This window comes from Amaranthus tricolor, chromosome 7 (assembly GCF_026212465.1).
Source record: "Amaranthus tricolor cultivar Red isolate AtriRed21 chromosome 7, ASM2621246v1, whole genome shotgun sequence".
NCBI lineage: Eukaryota > Viridiplantae > Streptophyta > Magnoliopsida > Caryophyllales > Amaranthaceae > Amaranthus > Amaranthus tricolor.
In genome coordinates this window covers 20,266,331-20,291,740 of record NC_080053.1, presented here as the reverse complement: position 1 = coordinate 20,291,740, position 25,410 = coordinate 20,266,331, and the positions used below count along the sequence as shown (strand labels likewise).

The following is a 25,410-nucleotide window of genomic DNA, read 5'->3' as shown; positions in this document are numbered from 1 at the left end:
GTTTGTAGTTAGTAACTGCGAACAGTTATTTTGTCTTTTTTGACCTGTTCGCAATTAGTAATTGCGAACAGCCCCAAACCTCAAGTTTGAAATTTTCACGCTTACTTTTGGAATAAGTTTGAAAGTTAAATTATTTAATTCATTTTTTTGATTTTTTTGTCTTATTGTTTTCAAATTTTCATATAACTATTAGGCTTTCCCATTGGATCATTTGAACTGCGCCAACTATAGTGAATTAATTGGACCCAAACAACTTATCCAATAGATCCCACATAGATGACTGTGATTTGAATTAGTTGGAATTTAGATCGTTTTAACGTTAGAACCGTCATTAAGGAGCGTAATTAGAGATTTGAGACGTTTAGTGGGTAGTTATTTTTAGCAAAACGTGTTTAAGAATAGTTACTGGGATTTTTTGACGATTCGTTAACTCAAACTTTCGGAATTCATAAATGCCTGTATAACTACTTTTTCTGCCACTCAGTAGTCGTTTCTTTACAAACACAACTCTTGAAATTGCGCGATTTGTTATCTCTTAAACTTTCGGATTTAATGAACCCGTGATTAAGCACTCTTTCTCCCATTCAGTAGTCGCTTCTTTGCAAACACAACTCTTGGAATTGCGTTTCTCCTTCTCCGATTCTGATTAGTCATCCTAAGTTTCTGTTAATCCGGGATCTGACACGTAGTCTGAAGATTCAAAGTTCAGTATTAGCGATTACCGAGATAGTCAGAGGCAATTTTTCCCGAAAATTCTTCGAATTTCATTGGTTTTCTGCAATTTCTATTCCCGTTTAGTATTTTTTGTGAACAATGGTTCGAAACCCGGATCTGGGAAAAAGGCCCTTGTCTGCTGAAGAAGAAGAAGCTAATGTGCCCCAAGATCTACCTACAGGTGGTCGGCGTAATCGGTCACTTGGGCGAATGCCACCTCTTAGCCACGGCGATGTGCTTCCCAGAATGGAGGAAAGTGAACCGACAAATGAAACTCCGATTCCAGCCGTATAGAGAATGGAATGAACCTTCTACCTCTGGAAATAGTTCTACGCATGGGCCTCGGCGTCTGCCAGCAGGTGCCGAAGAATGGGACAGCCCTACCGATAATTGGGGGATTGCGTCTATTGCCCCGTACAATGGTGGATTGTGGAGAATCCCCGACACTGTTTCGCCGAGCAAATCGAAATTTTCTATGGTATTTATGAAAAGGATGGGTATTGGTGTCAAATGCCAGTTACCGAAGATAGGATACACAGACCTCCGCCTGGGTATATTGGAGTATATACTAGACAACTGCAGTCTGGATTGAGATTTCCTCTCCACCCCTTTGTGACCCAAGTGTTGAATGGATACAATATCTCATTGTGCCAGCTAACACCGGTCAGTACTCGGAGGGTTATGACATTCTTGTGGGTTGCTCTTTTTTATGGATTTGACCCTAGCATTCACGTGTTTCGGCAACTACACAAATTGGTGGAGAACAAACAATCAAATGAACATCACGGTCCTGGATGGTGGCGAATTGAATCCCGAAAAGGGATTCTGACCACTTGGCCGAATGACACCTCCGACAAAGATTGGAGGGGTCAATGGATTTGGGTGAGGGCTCCGTAAGCGGAGAAACATCCGAAATTTTTTGGAGGCCCGAGATATTTAAAAAAAGCCTGATAAAAAGATGTCGGTTATTGGACCGGATGATTTTTCGGCCTACGATCTGAAATTGCTGAAGCTCTTCGACAAATTTCGCACTGGAAAACGAGGCCGAGAATTTTACATACCAAAGACTTGGCTACCCTGCTATCATTATATCTTCCAAGAGAAGATATTAGCTGCTGTTGGTCTAAGCCGAATACCAAGGCGGTAAGAATTTCATTTGTGGCTGAAAGTTCGTAATTGTCGTTCTGTTCTTTTTTTTTTTTTTTTTTTGTTTAACTTTGTGTTTTTTCAGACCTGCATGAGAAGAACTGCGGCTTAAACTATAAACTGTTGGGAATTATCGCTACCAGAGAAGTGACGAAGAGGAATCCACCGATAACTAAACCTTCTGAAAGAGCCCATTGGTTGCGTGTGTCTCATCTTGACATAGTCAAGAAAACTGAATATTCCAAGCAGAAGCCTTGGTACTTGAAGCGTGACCCATTTTTCCCTTTGGATACTGAAGAACAAGCTGTTGCTACTGCTAGTGCTTTGAGATCCGGCATTTCTATAGTTAACTCCGAAGTTGAGGACAAGATCAGCTCCGACGAGGATGACTCATTAAAAACTTCGGTATGCTTTCTTGTCTTGTTTTACTTAAAAAAATTTCCTATGTACGGTGTTTCGGCTTGTTACATTTAGTTTTCCTAATTTGTAAGAACTTTGCTAAGTATAGAATTTAGGGTACATGATACTTTTTGTCTTCTCAGCCTGTGAGAAATTGAGCAGCTGCACAGGGTTTCGGTTAAACTCTCTTTTATATATAATTTTTTTTTTTCGGGAGTTTCGCTTGATCCATGCTGATTCATACTTTTTCCTTTCCTTTTACTTCTACTATAGGATGACGAGGCTTCGACTGATCAATTTTCTCCTGACGAAGAATATGAACAGGTGACCCCGATAAGAAAGACCACGACCGTTGTCATTCCAGGCGAAATTCCCATAGGGGAGTCCTCTCCATCGCCGAAGTGACCTCGGCAAGCCGAAGAGCCAGCCGAAGTTATCGGGGAGGAAACTCCAGTTTCTAATGAGTCTCGGAGTCATCAAGAAGAGGTGCAGCAAGAAATTCCTTATCTGATGCCTTGTCTTCCTGAGTACTCTGCTGCAGACTCTATCAAGCTCTTTCAGTATATTAAAAAGGAATTTGAGCTTGCTTTGATTGCTCGGCTTTCTGAAAACAAAGCCTTGGACAAAGACGATGATGATGTGAAAGAAGCTGATGTTCAAGTTCAGAATATTGACAAATCTACTACATCATCAGTTGTTAAAACGTTGGGTTTTGATAGATTAGATTTGACCTGATGTTTATTTTACATATTAACAAAAAGTGCTTGCTTAACTTTAATTGACATCTAATTCTAATTCTAATCATTATTAATTTTTTTTTCTTTAAAGGTGCTAAGTTGTTTGTATGATGTTAGGAAGACATAAACAAAGCTAAGACCTTTATTTTGCTACACTTGATTTCATTAGGTACATTTACACCGAGGTCACTAAACTCACTATATATAGAAATAAGGTAACTATATCAATTTTTACAATATTTACTTGAAAGGTCACTATATACAAAAATAGGGTAATTATATTAATTTTGACTACATTTACATAAAGGTCACTATATACAAAAATAGGGTAATTATATTAATTTTGACCACATTTACATAAAGGTCACCATATACAAAAATAAGATAGCTATATCAATTTTGACCTCATTTATACAGAGGCCACTATATATAAAAATGATGAAGGTCACCATATAAAAAAAATAAGGTAATTATATCAATTTTGACAACATTGACCACATTTATATAAAAGTCACTATTTACAAAAATAAGGTAACTATCATTAGATAACTCTCCTTCTCCTCCTTGTCATCAGATAATCAAAGATCAAAAGGCTAGGATTATAAACACATGAACACTAAAATCGGCTTAACACTTAAATTTTTTTCTCTTTTTCTCCCTTTTTCTCTCATGTGGTTGAATGAAATGGGAATGTGAAGAAAAATTTATGAATTTTAAACCTCCAACAAACCATTCATATGCAAGGTTAAATGCTCCAAAATCCCTAAACTTTAATTCCTAAGTTAATTGCCCATAAAATATATTTAGGGCCCTTCAACCGGCCGACCCTTGGTATATCCACCAATTTTATTTTTTTCTTTTTAATTTAATCAATAGTCCGATTTAATAGTAAGACGCAAAAACATTACGCGATAAATTCGTTAAGCGAGGAAACGCGCGTATAACGAAAGCTTAAACGATGACGAATTAAAATGTATATACTTTTATATTTTTAGTTACGTATTTTAATATTTTTAATCGATCAAATATATATTAAATAATTATTTATTTAAATAGTATTTTAACAGGGTGTTACATTATACTTTTTCTAATTTCTTTTACTTGCAACACTTTGACTTTTACACTATTGACAATTTTTACTTTGACCTTTATTGTTGGATTATCTTTAACAAAAGCGTTATGTAGAATTATCCTTTCAGATTCGTTTCAATATATAGTTTTGATCTTTTGGGTTCCTCTATCTTTTTGATGTCATGAAGTATGCAATATAATTGATTTTCTTTGAATGAAATAATAATGTAACAATTCGAGAATGGAGAATTGGATGTGAGATTAATGCAACAAAGATGGTTATATATTGTTACATGTAGGGTTTTTGATTCCCCAATGGATTTATGCAAGTTCATTTAAGTATTAATGTATTATAGTATTTTGGTAAAATATATAACTTATATGAATAATATTGTAAAAATAATTTACGTGGACGGTTTTCTGAATTATTAAAAATTAACAGTTTAGCATCTTACCTAATTATTGGCCTTTTTTGAACTATTACATATTATTGTTTATAATTTGGGTAAATGAAAATTCTTGTAATTAAAATAATAAATACTCTACCAAACTGATGATAAATATTGTTGATTCACAAATACATAAACTTTTTGAATCAATCAATTATTTCATATTATAAAACTATATAGAATAGATGACAATTTTGACAGATAAAATCAAAGGAACTAAAAAACCTTTTTTTTTCAATTTTTAACACACTATAATAAGTGATGATACATGATATCAAATCTCATCCAATAATATGATTTCACGTGGCAAAAGAGTCTAAAACGATGACATAAAATAAATTATTTTAGTTTTTTAGTATCTTTTAAACGATAAAGAATAACTAAGATTTTGACAAATTACAAATCAATTTAGATACTAACTTAATTAGCTGTATTTTAGGATGTTTTTATTAGGTTGTAGTAATGATGATACATTCAAACTGGTAACATTATTACTACCACCACCACCAACACCACCACACTACAATCACTGCCACCAACACTACTAACACTGCAAAACTATAACTACTATCACTTCAAACCTAATAAGATCATACCAGTTTAGACTTTAATAAATTTGGATCATATTTAATTAGATAAGACAAAAAATACAAACTCTTAAGATGAATTTATAAAAATAATCAATTTTGAAAATACTTTTTAATCAATTTTTATCATTCGTAAAACAAAAAAAATAAAAAATACTTATTTTTAAATTTCATCCAGATTTCATTGCAAGTGTCACTTAAAGTTCTCTAAATTCTCAATTCAATGACACACAAAACTAATAATACAAAACTAGCTAGTTTAAGATCCTATACGTACAAATGCAAGAGACATCATTAATTCAATCATAACTTCTTATGCAAATTACAAGTTAACTAAAATAATTTAATTATTGTGATATAAATTTTTTGTATATATCATTGAATATTACATTTAACCATATATTTATGATGAAAAAAAACTTTATGTTTATTATGAATATCTTGATTAATATTAATAAAAATAAATATTTGATGCAAATTTGTCATTGAAAATACATTGCATTTTAATATACTAGCTAGATAGATGTTTGCCTATTTTATACCTAGAACTTATGCATGGAAAAAAGATAATGTGACATCGACATACTTGAAGATAATGCATTAAGTATACTATATACTAATATTAGTATGCATGTTTATTCGAATGACCAATGAAACTTTAGTATATCTCCATTCTAAGTTAATATTTTATGTGAGTTTTAATAGTTGCTACATTATTTTTTTTACATTATTTAATATACGATTTTAATCTTTAATATCTTTAATTTTATATGATAAAAGATTTTAAAAAATTAATATTATGAAAATATGTATTAAGATAAATTACACAAAATCTCACTTGACTATGTTTTACATTATAAATGAAGAAATACATACAAAATAAAATCAGTTGATGAACAGTAGTTTCTATAGAAACTGTAGCAACAATTAAAATTTAAAGGAAGTATGATAATTATATACATATAAATATCTCAACAATTTTTTTTTTCATACTCCCTCCGTTCTATTAAGTTTGCATTATTTTTCATTTTAGTCCGTTTCATTTAATTTGCATCATTTCTACTTTTGGACTATAGTCCAATACTTTCTTTTAATCTCATCTATACATTTTAATTTTCTTTTAAGTTTATCAACACAATTTATTCTTTCTTTTTATTTATTACCCCACTTTAAAAAAATACATTAGCTTCACCTTGATGCAATTCAAAAAGAATATAGCAATATTTGGAAAATTGAATCATTTTTTTTAACTAAGAAGGAACACTTCTATACATATTGACTTGGCCGCTCTTAAGAAAAAGATCCCACAACAACCCCCACATCATCCACCTGCAACTACTACTTCCTCAGATTATCTGTAAATTACACAGTTAGTTGAAACTTTTGATTTTTTGTAGACACAATAAAATAAAAAACACCCACAAACAAACATTCCGTTATTAGTCTTTGACAACCCTTTTCCAACTTGTATTTGGGTCCCATTTTTTTAATCAATCGAACTAAATTTCCTACAAATATGGTCAATTTTCTGTCTCTTTACTGGTCAATCTTTGCTAAAGTAAGTATTTTTATTCTTGTTTGATTATAGTGTTAATTAAAGTTTCAATCTTTTTTTAATTTGCATACTTATGATTCAACATTGTTTTTATTTTTCAGTTGCTAATTTGAAGATTTTAGGGTATTAGGGTTTCTGGGTAGTGATTAATTAAGGTTTAATTGTAGTAGATCCTTAGATTATGTTGAGATATGAGGCTATTTAGGTTAGATAAAAGATGGGTTGTGTTTTTGGGAAAGAGTTAGCTCCTGAAAGTAGAGAGAGAAGTGGTGTGAGTAGAGAGATAGATAGTTTAGGGACACAATCTAGTAGGAAGGTTGATTTGCCTGTTGGAGATGTTGTTACTAGTTGGGATGCAGGAAAAGATGGTGAAAGTGGTTCTGTTGAGTTGAATGATGGTGAGAAGGAGGAAGAGAAGAAGGGGGATGAGGATGGGGAGGAAAAGAAGGAGGAGGAAGGGAATGATAAGAGTGAAAAGCCAAGAGGTGAAAGACGGCGATCGAAACCGAACCCTAGGTTAAGTAATCCTTTAAAGAGTGTACATGGTGAGCAGGTTGCTGCTGGATGGCCTTCTTGGCTTTCTGCTGTTGCTGGTGAAGCTATCAATGGTTGGATTCCAAGACGAGCCGATACATTTGAAAAGATTGATAAGGTGAGGGATCATTGTTCAATTTGTTTGTGGTTTGTTGAGATAGTTTATCCTACATCGACAAATTGTAGATGGTGTGCACACTTTACAAGTTATTGGAGTCCTTCATCCCGTTGCCATATGGTTTTGGGATGATATATATATCTCCTTGGCTTATGAAGTATGTGCACTTCGTGTCTCCTCATTCATATCATTAATATGCTGGCATTCACAATATGTCCAGCCTAATTTAACATGGTTTTTGTGCCGTGGTTAGTGTAAAAAACAATGTAACATAATTCGCCATCTAATCTGCTTTTTGAATTCGCTATTCGCTCAAAATGACCCTAAAATAGCCCAAAACCGACTAAAATTCTCTGTTTTTTTTTATTAACGATTTGCAAGGAGATTAGTGAATAATGTGAATGCGGTCAAGAAGGATCATTAGTTAGAGTATGCCATAGTTATTTATATGTTTTTTCTTGTGTTTGTAAATAGAAACTGATTGTATTTCCTTGGTAAATGATAGATTGGGCAAGGAACTTACAGTAATGTATATAAAGCCAGAGATTTGAAAACAGGAAAGGTTGTTGCACTTAAAAAGGTTCGGTTTGATAACTTGGAACCTGAGAGTGTTAAGTTCATGGCTAGAGAGATTTTGATTCTACGAAGATTGGATCATCCCAATGTTGTGAAACTCGAGGGGTTGGTTACTTCGAGGATGTCCTGTAGTTTGTATTTGGTGTTCGAGTATATGGAACATGATTTAGCTGGACTAGCTGCTAGTCCAGATATTAAGTTTACCGAGCCACAGGTTCGTGATATCACTTGGTATCTTAGTACATTACCATAAAATTCAAAGAAGTGAAAGTTATCGAGTTTGATAGTTCACGAAAGTTCCTAGTATAGTAATTAGTTGTAATCATGTTGCAGGTAAAGTGTTACATGCACCAACTCATCTCCGGATTAGAACATTGTCATAGTCGTGGTGTTCTTCACCGTGATATTAAGGGATCAAATCTTCTTCTTGACAATGGGGGAATACTTAAGATAGCTGATTTTGGATTGGCTACGTTTTTTGATCCAAACAAGAAACATCTCATGACCAGTCGTGTTGTCACTCTGTGGTATAGAGCCCCGGAACTCCTCCTTGGGGCTACCGATTATGGTGTGGGCATTGATCTGTGGAGTGCTGGCTGCATTTTGGCTGAATTATTGGCCGGAAGACCTATCATGCCCGGTCGTACGGAGGTAAATTTTAATTTCTTAAATTCTTAGTTTTACATATCCGCAAACAACTTAGAGCCGGTTTGCAATGTTAGAAAATCGTAGAAATCATTTTCTTGTCCTGTTTTCGATATTTCTTTGGCCGTTATTATAAGTTCTAACTCGGGTTTGCTTTGTTCACATTTATCTTATTTTTAAGCTAGCTTATCTTTCTGTATTAATGTGGTAGAATTTGTTGACTTTCATCAACTATATACGTTAAGCGAACATTTAAAATTAAGAGCAGGTTTACGTTAAAAGAAAGCTTCTTAAAGTGTATTTGTTTGATCTATGTCATCGTTCTTTTGCCAATTGTTGGCGGAACTTGGATTCGCCTAAACATCACTTTCAATCTTAGGCATATCTAATAGTTATCTTCTTTTTTTATAGGTCGAGCAATTACATAAAATATATAAATTATGTGGCTCCCCTACTGATGAGTACTGGAAGAAATCAAAGTTACCAAATGCAACAATATTCAAGCCTCGCGATCCTTACAAAAGATGCATACGAGAGACTTATAAAGACTTCTCACCCTCAGCTTTGTCTTTGATTGATACCCTTCTCGCGATCGATCCAACTGAAAGGAAGACGGCAACTGATGCTTTAAATAGTGATGTAAGTCTATCAACTCTTGTTGCAAAAGTTCTCATTCATCTTGATACTCTCCGAGGCACTCCGCTGAGTATTGCGGAATTCTAAATTCAATTAACACATTTTAAATTTTTGGTGTATATATTTTTGTTAAATTCAATTAACAAAAGTTCCTTTTTGTTTTCTGCCGGTAATTTTGCTTTTGAGGCTACGGTGTCACTCATTTTTCTCTATGCAGGGCTCTCACCTAGTGGGGGTAAAATTGACCGCATCCCTCTGTCACTCTCTTCCAAGTGGGTACGGGTATGGAATGTCCGTCACCTTCCCTCACATATACTCTATTTTCGAGCGGGATATTGGATTGTTGATGGTGATGATGATATTTTTGGTTGTATGCCTTTTGTAGAGTGATCTCACATTGAATGCTGTTTTCTTTTGTTGTATCCCTTTTGTGAAAGCGGTGATTATATTTTGCGATTCATATTGCAATTAGCTGGTGTCATGGGCACTGGAGCCTTTAAATGACAGCCTTGTCTCTACGCTCTCCGTATGTTGGAAAATTAATGGTTTCTTCAGTACGAATAAATCTCAGACAGCTTTTACTAGGCCAGATTTTTGCCTTTAATGCATTTTTATCGTTGTCGTGCTTACATACTTGCATCATTTTTCCAAGGATATGAGTGTTACCATATAAGTCTTTGTTTGTGAATTGTACTATATGTTTCATTTTTTGAGTATCTAGAACTCTATTATATACTTCCCTTTCTGGGTCAACAAATTTCTGTGAATCATGGGAACCAAAACACTGAAGCACCGTTTTTTCTTCAAAAATGAATATATGCTGCCATTTCCTAAAGGAATAATGCTGTAGTTACTGCAATCTTACACTGTGTTCTGTCTGGATTAAAAAAATATTCTCTTATCTTGATCTTTGCAGTTCTTTAGTACGGAACCTCTTGCTTGTGATCCATCAACTCTTCCAAAGTATCCACCAAGCAAGGAGATGGATGCTAAACGGCGTGATGATGAGGCACGAAGGTCAGTCTTTTGTTTATTTATGGATGCTTTGTCTTATGAATGGCCCAAGTGTCACGAGAAAAAATATATATCCAGAAAGTGTTAACCTCTTTTCTCGTCATATTCGATTGGAGAAGAATCGTTTGAATTTCTTCTCTTTAGCTCACTTTGAAAGTTATTAATTTTTTTTGACCAATGTTTACATCAGTGCATACGTCTATTAACACCTCAAGTTTTCATGAGTTTATACTACTGGCTCAAAAAGTAATATATGTCCCCAAATGGGTATGAGTATATAGGCTTAGTGATGAGTAGTTGGGAAGAAATCTCTCCTTTTGTTGTTGTGGTTCAATTTTGAAATTGAACTCGTCATAGAATTTTGATCACTCTTGCTTCACTCACAAGTTTTACACCTAAGTCATGTTTGTATAAATATTTATGGGAGAAATAAAAGTCAAACTAAGTAAACAAGACTATCAAAGGATATTATTAAGGGAATATTTGTTGTCAAGGGTAAGATATGGTTGTGAAGTGATGGACCAAAAGGAATGAAGGAATTAGTCCCTTTATTTGGGGGTAAATATTTACTCTAGTGAGACGGTGGGAAACATATTTTCCTCCTTCTTAGTAGAGGTGTTCAAAGTAGACTCGATGATAAGATATTTACCCGATCTTATAACCGAACCTGACTTGATCCGACTTCAAAATGAATTAAAACAATGTAAAAATCAATATGGACACAACACCCGATTTCGAACCGACTACGAAAGATCTGACTCGAAATCAACCAAATGACCCGAATAAACAACTCTACTCCTTAGTCAGAACTCAATTTTTTTCCAATAGAAATTATAAAGGCAGAACTCAAATATTTTTGTGTGTCTGTGTTCTATCACTATGTACTGTTCTTTGGTTTTTTTGATAGTTCTATTTATACAATTATTAGTCTGTTCCTTGCCACATCAACAATAGTGTATGGATATTTCTAGCTGGTTATCTGTTCCTTGGAGTTCTATGAAAAAGGGATTTGGTACTGAATCTTCTGCAGGCTTGCAGCATAACTGATACTCCCTCTGACCCCATGAGAACGCACCCGATTTTTCGGGTGAAATTTGGTGGAAAGGGGAATTAAGTTGGAGAATAAGACAAAAAACAAGTAAATGATATAAATGAGCGGTTAAGATGGAAAGAGATAATAAGTTTGTGAATGAGATAAAAAGAATAAGAGTGAGACAATTAACAAAAAAGAAAGAATGCAAAATGAGTGGGACAAACTATTATGGAGCTACGTTGTTCGGACTCTTCATTTTGCTTCACGTACCCGTGTCCGATCCTTGATGCTCGGACATTTGTATGGCACTCAAAACACTCCATTTTAGGTGTAAAATTGAATATTTAGACATATTCGATACTTGGACATGTACCTATATCCGACATCAGTATCCGAGTTCAAGTAACATAGTTATGGAGAGTAGTGCAAATTGAGAGGGACCGAGGAAATATTATCATTGTGAAACTTATCCTTCCCCATTGATGTTGCTCTTCTTTTACTTCATATTTTGACTAGATTATCATGTTTCGAAGCAACTATTGATATTGTATTTCCTTTTTTATGTGTAGATTAAGAGCTGCTAACAAGGCACAAGGTGATGCGGGAAGAAAACCTCGACAACGTGACCGTCCCCGGGCAATGCCAGCCCCCGAAGCTAATGCCGAACTCCAAGCTAATCTTGATGTATGTCATTTATTTTTTTCTGTTACCCTTTGTCACAATATTATTTATCACCATACCATAATGAACAGACTTAGCTTGTTATGCAGTGTAATAATTGTTCAAAATTTAATTCAAAATTGAAGGTGGATATTTTGAGGAAAAGAATTTGTAAGGGCAAGTAATTTTTATAACATTGATAATAATGTTAATTACAAAAGTATTGTGAAATATTCATAAAAAATGCTGTGTGTGGAGCTTATTATGGTACAGAAAATCTAGAAATTTGGAATGAGAAAATCACTTCCACCATTTTTTTTACTTGCACCCAAATACACTTTCACACACCCCAGTGCACTAATTCAATTATTAATCTCTAATTATTACATTAAGACGATTCAAACAAGATCTCGTATGACTCTGTTCTAACTTATAGGTTAATGACAATAGGAAAATTAAGTGACAGCGATGAATAGTGCTAAAGTACATTTGGGTGCAAGTAAAAAAAACGGAGGAAGTACTAGTCTAGTACTTACCCCAGATCTTGAGTGGGAAGCTTATGATAGGACATAACATGTTAATTTTTTGTTTCCATCAAGAATCATGTACGATCTCGGTTTTTATAATTTGTTTTGTGTCTTGAAACAGCGACGGCGTATAATTACTCATGCAAACGCAAAGAGTAAGAGTGAAAAGTTTCCTCCACCTCATCAGGACGGAGGGCTGGGCTACCCTTTGGGTGCTTCGCAGCACATCGATACGTCAAACATCCCACCCGATATTCCTTACAGCTCTACGTCGTTTACCTACTCAAAAGGAGGAGCCCAACTTTGGTCCGGTCCATTAGTAGATCCTGCTTCTGCTGGGGGTCCTAGGCGGAAGAAGAAAAACGCTGTTGAAGGCACAGGCCGAAGAGATATCAGTAGTTCTCAAGCTCGAGGAAAATGAAGTTAGGATAGTGAGAACATATTCAGCCGTAGTTACAGAAGCAGCTTACGCTGATTGAGGTTATCGGATGCAAACATATATGATTAGCCGGGTATGGTAGGCAATAATAGTATGGGGTTCATTAGTGTATATTTTTGAGCTTTGATATACAGATTTTAATTCTTTTAAGTGAATTCCCTCATCCTGGTATGGTAGGCAATAATAGTATTGGAGCAATTGTAATGAACTTGCACCATGCTAATTTTCAAGGTAGTGATATATACCCTCATATTCCCCATATGTTCATTTTCTTTTTTAATTTTTATTCTCTTACTCCTGATTGTTGATAGCTGATCGTAGGTCCCACCTACTTAATCTCATTTGATTGATGGAATATTGTCAGTTTTTAAAATAGACTCGACGATTGGATGATTATTCGACTTTATAATCGAATTTAATTTGACCCAACTTTTAAAATGGATTTACAATTATGTAAAAACCAATATGAACATAATACCTGAGTTTAGTAACAAGCAATTTGTAAAAAAAGATTATAACAAAAACTAGAGTGTTCATAAAGGAGTACATAGCACCAACCAGCTTCAAAGGTCCATATACATACAGCATAGCAACAAAAGTCAAGATAATTCCATCCTAGGGTAGCTCGACATTTTAGAAACAAGCAATTGCAAGAAAAAGCAATTAACAACTGTTTTCCGTATCCAAAACGTATAAATAATAATAATAATAATAATAATAATAATAATAATAATAATAATAATAATAATAAAAAACCAGATAACGGGTATCCGGATTGTCATAAATTTTAATCTGTATCCAACCTGAATACCGGGTCTAAATTATCCAAATTCTTTTAACTGGATAAATTATTTAGTTTTGAAATAAATATGGATTAGGTAACCGAATAGTTTAGTTGTGTACTTGTGTTAGTGGACGAGCCAAATATGGATTAGGGTGGGTTTGAGAAAATTTGAAATAAATAACTAAAAATATATAAAAAATTTACATAATAGCTAACTTTTCAAACTATCTCTCAAGATAAGCAGTTTTTTCCCAGACCTGTAGCTTGAGGCTGTTCGCTGTTAGTAACAGCGAATAAAGACTAGAGGTCAAAAAAAGTCAAAGAGTCTGTTCGCTGTTACTAACAACGAACAAGGACTTTGACTATTTTTGATCTTCAGTCCTTGTTTGTTGTTAATAACAGAAAATAGACTCGAGCTAAATTCAGCAGATCCCCCTTTCTTCCTCATTTTCCCCCAATTCATTTAAACCCTAAACAAAAGTCGACAAATACTCACCTTCAATTAAACCCTCCCTCTTTCAATTTAACACTAGTAAAGTGGTCTAGCATATACTTGGAGTTGTCTAAGGCATAATTTTTTTTTTTGTTATTTTATACGAAAATTAGGGTTTTATGTAATCTTCAATACTTTTTCGAATGCAGGGCATTACTTGTTAAATCAATATTTATTTAGTTCAGTTTAAGCTTATTAAGGTAATGTACTTGGTAGATTTTTTACTTAGATATGTAATCACAAGTTATTTGAATTAATAATTATGTACTTAGTTACTTGGTGATTATATTGAATTAGTTTACATAAATGGAGTTAGTTAATTATGTATATTGGGAAATAGTTTGAAAAGGGTCAAAAATCTTTGTTCACTGTTACAACAGCGAATAAGCCAAACCTCTACTATGAGAAAAAACTACTTAGTGTGGGAAATAAATAAAAAACTTGCATATTTATTGACTTTTTTAAATTTTTTTGCTTATTCATTTCAAATTTTCATTATAATTGCTTCTTAACTAATATTCATAACAATCGATCTCCTGAGAGACTATCTCTCTGGTAGACGTCTCTCAGGCCCAGCGCCATTGAAGCTTAATGCATACTCTTATTCTATATTTTTCTTTATGGGTTGGCCCAATTAGAGATGGTCTCCCAAAGAAATCGTCTCTCACAAGAATTTGTGTATTCATGATCGCAAAAAACTTGCAAGCGATGGTCTTATATTGAGACTGTCCATAGGGACCTGCTCAAAAGCCCAAAATTCAAAGAAAAAATAAAAATTTAATTTTAACCTTATAAGTATCATTTATGATATTATAATGGTTAATTTCAACTTAAAGTAAACTTTAAATAGATCAATTAAAATATAAAAATTTAATTTTGATTTAAAAGTGATCAATTTTGACATTAAAATGATCAATTTCCACATACAAGTTTATAACCTTAAATGGATCTATTTTAAAGTCTTTAATTCCACGTTAAATTGATCAATTTAGACCTTAAAATGATCAATTATATATAAAGTGATCAATTAAATGGTCGATTATAATTTTAATAGAAATAAATAAAAAATTTCAATTTTGATCTAAAAATGATCAATTTTTTTAAAGTTTTTAATTTCAATGTTAAAATGATCAATTCAAATCTTAAAGTGATCATTATATATAAAATGATCAATTAAATGACCAGATATGGTTTATAAAAAAAAATCAATTACCTTAAAGGTATAAATTATGACTTTAATAAATCAATTGTTGATCTTGTATTTGAAAAGCCTATAATTAGACCGATTGGGCTAGTGATCTCAATATGAGATGGTCTCTGCAAGACTTGCTATACATGATTTGTTGTTCCTTTTACAATAAAAAGTTATACTAATATTTATTCTCTTTGTCCCTCCGAAATAATATCATTAACACAAATATGGTAAAGTTTTTTGAATCAAATGATTTTATTCTAATATTTAAAAGAGACAGAAGGAGTATTTCAACTCTTGTATGAAGCTAAGTTATTTAATGGGTGAACTTGTCTTATTAAGTATTTATAATAGACAAATAAAATATAATTATTACTCCTTATTAAGTAGGATTCCTTTATTTTTAATGTATATTTATAGTAAATAATTTAGCCGATAGATAAATATAACAGACCTAAAATGCAAGTAGTGATTGAGAATTGATATCATGATATGCTTATGTCGCTCTCCTGGCAAAGATTCTGTGTAAACTTCCAGGCTTCAGCGAAGCATCATTTATTAATGGGTATTACTCATCATTTTTTCATTATTTTGTTTAATGAATTCTGACTTAATCCCTTCTAAATTTGTAATATTTTTCATTTGATGAAAGGACTTTGGTTATTTTTTTTTTCGAGGGTAGACCAAATAATCTCTATATTTAATGGGTGAGAGTGAATTAACTCTTCTTATAACTCTTCCTATATAAGTGGTAAAAATCAAACTTGTATTCTAATACTGAAAAGAAAAACCTCAACAAGTAGGCTCATCTAAAATTGTTAAAATTATTTTGTTTAGAGCGAAGAAATTTAAGAGAAAGAAAAGAATAGAATTTAAAGAGATACAATTTCTTCTGCTTGCATAACAAATTTATATGGAATGGAAAGAAAGGATAAAGAGAAAAAGGAAAATAATTTAAAGAATTTAAAAAATTAGTTTCTTTAATTATGTTTACAATCAAAAATTTTCATGAATGCTTTTTTCTCTTGTGGTCACTTCCTTTTCCTCCTTTTCTTTTGACTTTTCGTCGTTTTTTTTAGTTTACAACATTTCACTCAATCAGCTTTATACATACTTTTTTCTTATATATAAGTCAAACTTGATACTTAAATACTCCATGCACTTCTATTTCAAAAAATTAGTTGACAACTACAAAATTTTCTCTTCATATTAGCACAATTGTTACAAAATAGAAGAACATAACAAAAAAAAAAGGATAAAAAGGAAAAAAAGAAAATTTTAAGTAATTTAAAAAATTAGTTCCATTTAGTTTGTTTAAAAAAAATATTTCCACTTTAATAGTTTTTCTCTTAAACAAATAATAAAAACTTTTCTTATCTTTCTAACTTTTCTTTTCCGTTATTTCTTTTAGGTTACAACATTTAACTCAATCAGCTTCATACATACTTTTCTCTTATATTTAAATCAAATATTGTAAGCTTGCTACTAAAATACTTTGTATTTAAAAAAATTTGTAGAAAACTACAAAATCTTCTCTTCAAATTAGCACAATTATTACAAAATACAAGAACAATTTGATTAAGCTTGCTCTAGTCATTGAAGATTTAAATTATTGTCACAACAAATAAATAAACTGTGAACATCAAGAACCCTAGCAAGTACCATCCATACAAATGCTACACCACCCTCTCCTAATCCTGGCTACAACATAATAGTACACACAAAAAGGTACACATACATGTAACATTCTTCACTGCCCAATCGAACCTTAAATTGTCGTCTAAGCTCATGTATCCCATTCAACAACGCCCTTAACCGAATCATATTATCAAGGAACGACTACTACTGCGACAAATTTACAGTTACATCGGTATTTTCTTCGCTCATCGTCCAAACATAGTCTGGAGAGTCCGATCTGGGTCCAACAACTGACCGGTAGATATAAAGCTTCTCAACCGGGCAATCATCAGATCTCGAAACAGGGTGTCCCCTTTCATCCATCACCTCAACGTTCAACTTCGGCATCTTCTTGCCAAGCAGTTTACACTCCCCGTAATTTACTTGGCAAGAAGACATCCAAAGGGATCGCATTGTCATCAACTTAGCCGCATTTACCATGAGCGCCCTTCCACTGAAAGGGCAATCCCGAATCTCCAGCTTCCTAAGGTTCTTACAACCGGATAAAATATAATGCAAGCCCAAATCGCTGTCACCCGCAAACGCCAATGAAAGCATCTCGAGCTTCTTGGCATGGGTCCCGATGAGATGGAAAACACGGTCGGTGAGGAGACCTGACAATGAAAGCCGGCAGAGATCCTGGCAATGTTCCGCAATGGCCCCAAAACCCTCATCTAGCGGTTGGCTTGTTAGGTAATCCGGGCACTGGGGCTCAATGATGCATAGACGGAAACGTGTTAGGTTGGGCCGATTTTTTGCTATCGTGAATAACGCTTCATTGGTCATTTGACGACAAAAATAAAGGACGGATTGTAGTTTGGAACAACCCATGGCGACCGATACCAAACCATGTTCGGTTAAGCAAACATTCGGTTCCTCGACATATGGCTCAGAAGGAAAAACCCGTAGCTCCCGGAGATCCTTACATGATTCTGCAAGAACTTCAAGCCCGCTGTCTTCTATATAATCAAGAACCTGCATTGATAACAAAATTATTCGGGTTTTTCCTTTCATATAGAGAATGTCGATAAATGTTTTCGTATAGCAATGAACTGTGTAAAACACAAAGAATAACTAAGCAATACAAGGAAGATTGACACGCACCCAAAGACGCTGGAGATTCTGACAGAGACTGAGAACTTTGATCAGATCAGGGGAGTGAATAGTAGCATAACTCAAGTTCAAAGACGTCAGCCCCGAGCAGACGGGATATAAAGCAGGAAGATAATTCAGGACGACATCATAGAGACCCGAAAGACCCTTTAGCCCTTTGCACCCCGCAAATGTCTTAGTAAGCTTATCGTACGCTTCAGTTTCGAGCTCACTCAAAAAAGAGCCCGTACCAATGTCAACCAACTGCGGAGCCTTTTCCAAAAGGGTTGAAAGCCGCTCTAAGGAGACTGTTCGGTTGAGACGAAGTGATTTAAGGTTAGTGCATCTGCTCACTAAACCCTCGAGATGATTGAACCACGGCTCAGTGGTGAGGCACGCAACATTAAGAGATTCTAGTGCCGTATAAGAATCCGGGAAAAAGCGTATCCATTCCCCACTGCCTTCAACTTCACTTTCACACAAGTCAAGTGTTCTCAACTTCCTGTGGATAAGTAATAGACAGGGCATAAGAACATATACAAGAATCTTACTCATTTATGTAATGATATTAAACAAGAATACGAAAAAGGCGAAGATTCTACGAGCTTAATCTTCAGATCACTAAAAGAGATGATTCAAAATTATGGGTATGTTTCGGCCATTTGGTACGAAGTATAGATTCATAGTCTAGGAATCGGAAGTAGAATCATGTCGGTTTCATGTGCGGATGTTGAATGAGCATCCGAAAGAAAAGCACATCCAAAAAGTACAAGCAATTACATAGTAGTATTGTTTAGAATCACATAAAATAAAAGGAACCCAAAAGCAAAAACAAAAAAAATAATAAAGCCAGCATCTCAAAGGGGACCTGGAGTGTCGAAAATGAAACCATCCAAAACAGAAAACAAACCACATATTGAAATGAGTGGTCCATAAAACAAAGAAAAAAAGAAGCCAAAGTAAAGGCAATATCAGATAGTGACTTTCCATGCAGACCCAACTCAAAACCCAAAGCTTAAAAGAATTAATTCAAAATCTTCATAATCACCCATGCATAAATTTTCTAATATGAAATGAAATATCTCTTTGCATTCAAACATAAGAACCAAAGTAACCCACCAAATCTTATTTAGTAATTTTTATTGGAAATAAGTAGATCCCATAAAAATGAAGAAAATGTTATATTTTTTTAAGAGAAAGTAAATACACAACATCAACATTCCATTACCCGACGCTTGAGTCGTAGGGATCGAATGTACCAACATAACCCTTTAGTTAACCCAAGTAACCCACCAAATCTTGTTTAGTAATTTATTGGAAAGAAGTAGATCCCATGAAAATGGAGTAGAAAAAGTTTTATTTTTTACATTCCAGATGCTTTAATGGCTCCCACCTAGACAAAGTCGTAGGGATCGAATGTACGCAACATAACCCTTTTAGTTAACTCGGATGTTTTTTTCGATTTTTCTTCATAGCCAAATATAACATATCATAGGGCTACAACCATGGCTCCTACCTAGGCAGGGACAGGACCTCCAAATTTCGATGTCCACAACCTTACCCTTATTAGTAAGTGATAATAAAGAAGTTGCGGCCACGAACATCATACAAGAAAAAGCAATATAGATAAACAAATGAGAGCTGACTTCTCCTAAGCATAATCATGGTCCATGGATAACTAAGGAATCACCACGCCTATGAAAGCGCATTCATAAACATTGCAATCACCATAAGCTAAATTGAAAGCAACTATGCTTAGAAAGAGATATACTATGTGGTCCAATTCTCTAAAACATCCAAATCTTCCTACACACCATTATTGAAGGTACCACAATAGACAATGATACCAAGAGATGATGTTAAATTAGTGGTAGTTGTAAGAACATTACCAGAAAATCTTTTATAAAAGATAACTCTAAATCATCCTATAGCCCCACAAATTGGAGGAGATAAAGTAGTAAAATCTAAGTATTTATATAGTACTCTAATTGTGTAAGCTAAGACCATAATTAGAAATTAAACACAAATTACAAGTTTTAATTATTAATTTAAACCTAAAAAGGTTGATTAAATTTTAGCATTATTAATCTTATTTTGGCTACAAAATAAGATCTTCTTGAGTAATGTCTTAATTCATAAACATCAACAAAAATATAATAAATTAGCTTAAAGATAATCATTATACACCATTTTGATAAAGTCAAAGTGAGAAATTAAAGCTATGCAATAACATCAACATAATAATTGTACAAAACAATATTCTTCACAAACAATAATGCTTATATTCACTATATTTAGCCTAAAAATCATCAAAAAATGGTGCAACAAATTTAGGAGCTCAAATTGATTTTCAAAAACTCTAAAAAGTCAAATCTTGAATTCTTAATCCATAACAAAAGTCAAAACATGACATAAAAAGCAAAAGCTATAATTTATTATAAACTTTGAAAATGAAATCATTTAAAATCAAAACAAAAATTAAGAAAAAAACCCTACAAGAAAAATTAAAACTTTACACTAAAAATGAAATATTTACTCCAAATCATTTGAATAAAAAGAGTAAAACCCATAAATATTAAGCAAAATAAAAAGATCTACAAGAAAAATCACCTGCAATTAGCAGCAATAAAAGCTAAACCATCAGTAGTAAAACCTTCACAAGAACACAAAACTAAAACCTTAAAATTCTTCCATTTTTTCCCAATTAACTCAAGCCCATCATCAGTAACCACCATTCTTTTCATTCTAAGCTCTTCCAACATGGGAAAAGCTTCAGTAAAAGCTTGGATCCATGGATAAGCGTGGGCTCCCCAACCATCAGGAACAAGATTAAAATCAGCAAAATGAGGTTTTCCTTTGATGGTAACAGATCGGATGTCTCTAAACCGTCTGATTACAATCGGAGGGCTAACAGCATAGCAATTCCCAATAAAGATTTTACGACGAGACCATCTTTCAATCTCGTACCAAGATTTGCAAACGAGTGAGATTGAGTTAAGGTCCGAGTGTGACTCAATGAAGGAGAGTACATGCTCTAGAACTTCTTCAGGGAAATTTGGGGAGATAGAAGAAAAAGATTGGATTTTTGAAATGGGTTTTTCAAGAGGAGTTTTGGGTATAGGTGATTCTTGCCCCATTGTTGGTAGATCTGAAGAACAAAGGGGATTAAGATCTTAGTACGGGGTAGAGAGAGAAAGATGGGATCTTGAAGAGAGATAAAATGAGTCAAAAGTAGATGAGATGGAGAAGTAAAGAAGGTTATGTTGTTATGTTATGTGAGAACTAGAAAGAGATAAGGGAAGAAAGATGATAGGGTGAAGAGTAGAGGAGGAGGAGGGGGTGAGTGGGGTCATTTGCATTTTTTTCACTATTTATTGGAAGGGGTAAAGATGGGCAAAAATGTTTTCATAGTTGTGTGATGTATCATGTGTCTCAACTCTCAATTCTCAAGAGACGAGCAATCATGAGAATACACTCATTTTAATCATGAGATTACTAGAAGTGTAATTATTATTTTTACTTTTTCAAGTCTTATTAGGAGTATGATTTTGTACATTTTTGTTTTTTTAGTTTGCAAATTTTATTTTGAAACAATTGTTATTTAAGATGATTTTATCCTGAGACGTTTTTAAGAAATAGTTTGAATAGCACCATTAATATAATTATTAACATTTAGGCTTTTTGATTTAGGATCGTCTCACTGAGAGACTGTCTCTCACAAGAATAGCTCTGGATTGAATTTGATCTAAAATTGGTATGAGTTTGAAATGTGAGAATATGCAAAGTTCAACCTGAGTCTTAACAAATAAAATCCAAACACTAAAATTAAAATTAGCTAATGATCGGTTTTATTAAAATTTTAGATCATGTTCATTCCTAATTTTTTTTGTCTATTATCTTCGCCCTTCATTTTTTATCAACATTGATTTATTTGTCACTCAATCTACTAAAGTGGTTAAATTCATAGAATCTTACCCTTAGACTATTGCTAGTTATCTTTGACTTGATTATTGTGTGTTTATAATTGATGTTTATATTTCTTTGGTTTATGCTTTGAGCTTTGCTACTTCTATAGTCTTGGCTTGTCTTGATACATATTTTGTCTATAACTTGTATTGGGTTATTTGTTTTCACTTGCATGTCATTTTCTAGATAAAGGCCTTAATGACTGCAACATTTTCGATCATCTTTTTAATATGGGTGTGATATACCATCATTCAAAACCCCTTTTTATTGATCATAATTTCTATCAACGGAATATATTGGATATGATGATGATTTTATACATGTTTATATTTTTTTTTTGGAATTATTTGTAAATACACTTGTGAATATGCTATATGGCACTTTTTAATTCGATTAGGATCAAGAACTAAGATAAATTTTCTAAACCCAAAAGTTGGGTCTTTAAATATCCAATTCAAGATCCATCATCCATAAAGTTAAGGCATACAGATAAGATTAAATTAAAGTCCATGAATATGCATGCACTTATGGAGTAGTAGAATCTCTCATTTTATTTTTTTTACTAATTAACCATTTTTTCCATTTTATTGTAGAAATAATTAATGAATGTTAGTTTAGTTTAGGGGTGTTCAAAATCAGAAAGTGGATCGATTTGAATTCGGAAATTTAAATATTTTATTTTCAAATGGTAAAAATCATGATTCGGTTTCGGACTAAAAAAACAGTATATCTGGAATTCGAATATATGATTTTTAAATTCTTATTTTTTTGGCTTTTTTTAAAAACATTTACGTTCTTTACACATAAATATATATAAGTCACTTCGCTTTCTTTCTTTAATCAAGCTTATTTTTCAAACTTTGAATACAAATCATTGGAAAATATTTTGATTTTCAAAAGTCTAAATTAACTAACAATAAATTAGTTATATAAATTAGTTATTTGAGAATTTACATAGTAAATTCGACAACCTAACAAAAAATTATACATACATACATACATACATACATACATACATACACACACACACACACACATATATATATATATATAATAATAATAATAATTTAAAATATTTCTTTCTATTAAATTTTGTTACTTATTGTTTATTTTTTTGTTCTTTTTTTCGATAATTAATCAATTTATATAAATATGTGTTATATATATATATATATATATATATATATATATATATATATATATATATATATATATATATATATATATATATATATATATATTATAATAACTATTCAATATCCCATAACCAATCATGGGCTTCAAATACTTGACGTTCTACTTGGCCCACACGAAACTTGACATAGCATATGCAGTGGGAGTAATGAGCAGGTTTATGCATCTCCCATAGATACAACACATGACAATTGTGATAAGAATCTTGAGGTACATAAGGAGAACAAGCTGCACAGGCATTTACTTCGACAAAAATAACCACTTGGATCTACTGGCCTATACAGATGCATATTAGGCTGGAGATCGTGATGATAGAAAGTTCACCTCCAGGTACTTTACCTTCTTAGGTGGGAACCTAGTTGCTTGGTGGAGTAAGAAACAAAATGTTGCTGTATTATCAAATGTTGAAGCAAAATTTAGAGGACTTGCGAAAGGGATAACTGAAATTTTAAGGATCCGAAAACTTATGAATGAACTTGGCTACCCACCAAAAAACAACATGCAAACATTTTTGTGATAATAAAACAGCTATCAGCATTTCAGAAAATCCAGTTCAACATGATAGGATGAAACATGTCGAAATTGATAAGCATATAAAAAGAAAGGTCCCCTTTCCTGACATGCTAGCCACCCACTACAACATAATTTGTTTTTAGTGGGATATATTTAGCGATATTTATTTTAAATGTCATTACTTCAAATTTCTAATAGTATATATATTGCGGATTCAGTAACATTTATTAGACCCTTTAGCGACAAAATAAAAAATCATACTAAAGCTTTTCATGACATAGAATCTAGTGACATTTCTCATAAATGTCACTATAGTCTACAGTATCAATTACATATTCCACTAAAGGCCAAATAAAGTGACACTAAATCACTTTATAGTGGAACTTAAAATGGAAACCAACAATTTTTACACTAAAAATATAAATCAGGGCATTTTTTAATGCCACTAAGCCTAATGTCCCGAAAAGTTATATTTTTTGTAGTGACCGTACCTGCCAACATGTTACTTGTGCATGTAGCTTGATCGAAGGTCAAAATGGTGTTCCGACTGAAAAACTTAGAAGTCTGGTTGTATCACAAATCCTTTCCAAACCTCGTGCTAAATATTTCACTTAAAATGAGGGGTAATTGAGACTTGAACTTAGATGTGTTAAAATAGACCCAATGACCCGACAATTACTCGACCGTATAACCAAATCTAATTTGCCCGACATCAATATGGATTGATAATTATACAAAAATCAACATGGACACATAATCCAATTTAGATCGGACCCAAGATTTTGACCCGAAATCAACTTGATGACATGAATAAATACATTTGAACTCATGACATTTGTCATGTTAATTTTTAATGTCATGTCAAATTACCTTATTAATTAACCAAGACATTAAAAACTAATGGTTAAATTTCAGGAAACGTTAGATACTTTTATCAACTAGTTTCAATCCTAATCTTAACCTAATCCAAATATTACAGTTCAAAGTAAATACACAAAGAAAGGAAAGAAAGGCACCAGCTATAAGTAAAGAACCAGATACTCTAAAGTTACACTTATACTCATACGCAAAGTAGTTGACTGGTGTCAAAGGTGAAAAATCAAAGTAAGATCCCATCATCTTTTTTAGTAGCTAAGTCATTCATAAATTGCTTTATAGTTTTACAATGATGGATATGGATGTTGGATCATGGAGATGAAAAAGGTATTTATTTGGGTCATCGAGTTAATTTTAAATCAGGTACTTCTGGCCGTTTAAAATTGGTCTTATGTTCATATTAATTTTTATATATTTTAAAATTCATTTTAATGACGGGTCAAGTCAAATCAATTCAATTATAAGATCGATAACAAGTCTTTTGAATACTTCTATTTAACTACCACTTGACTCGAGATTGAAATATTCAAACTAAAACTGAGATATTTACATGATTTTATTTTATATAATCAAAGCTGACTTTAACCCCACTTTAGAAACTAAATTATAATATTGTAAAGATTAATGTAGACAAAAAATTTATTTTTTCCCCACTTAAAACATCTGATTCGAAATCGAAATAATGTTCTAATTGAGATCTAAATTATTTGACTCTTGTAATTATTTTATCAACTTATTGTTATGATGATTTCACCTTATTATTATTCTTACCTTTTTCATCAT

The 25,410-nt window shown here is 32.8% G+C and overlaps 2 protein-coding genes and 1 long non-coding RNA gene across 3 annotated transcripts; 2 read left to right on the top strand and 1 right to left on the bottom strand.

Moving 5' to 3' along the window:
* The first annotated feature begins 447 nt into the window (after positions 1-447).
* Positions 448-3,234, top strand: LOC130818972 (uncharacterized). Its single transcript, XR_009044043.1, has 3 exons — positions 448-1,857; positions 1,946-2,265; positions 2,533-3,234. It is a non-coding gene; the product is annotated as an uncharacterized LOC130818972 (long non-coding RNA).
* Positions 3,235-6,364: 3,130 nt separating this feature from the next.
* On the top strand, positions 6,365-13,187 carry LOC130818971 (probable serine/threonine-protein kinase At1g54610). Its single transcript, XM_057685263.1, has 8 exons — positions 6,365-6,661; positions 6,760-7,310; positions 7,816-8,100; positions 8,220-8,537; positions 8,943-9,170; positions 10,084-10,184; positions 11,784-11,898; positions 12,523-13,187. The coding sequence occupies exons 2-8, from the start codon at positions 6,876-6,878 to the stop codon at positions 12,820-12,822; spliced, it is 1,782 nt and encodes a 593-aa protein (XP_057541246.1). The 5' UTR covers positions 6,365-6,661; positions 6,760-6,875; the 3' UTR covers positions 12,823-13,187.
* A 3,601-nt stretch (positions 13,188-16,788) lies between these two features.
* On the bottom strand, positions 16,789-21,530 carry LOC130818970 (protein TRANSPORT INHIBITOR RESPONSE 1-like). The gene is made up of 3 exons (XM_057685262.1): positions 20,689-21,530; positions 18,091-18,580; positions 16,789-17,961 (listed from the first exon to the last, which is right to left on the bottom strand). The coding sequence occupies exons 1-3, from the start codon at positions 21,213-21,215 to the stop codon at positions 17,152-17,154; spliced, it is 1,827 nt and encodes a 608-aa protein (XP_057541245.1). The 5' UTR covers positions 21,216-21,530; the 3' UTR covers positions 16,789-17,151.
* Positions 21,531-25,410: the final 3,880 nt, after the last annotated feature.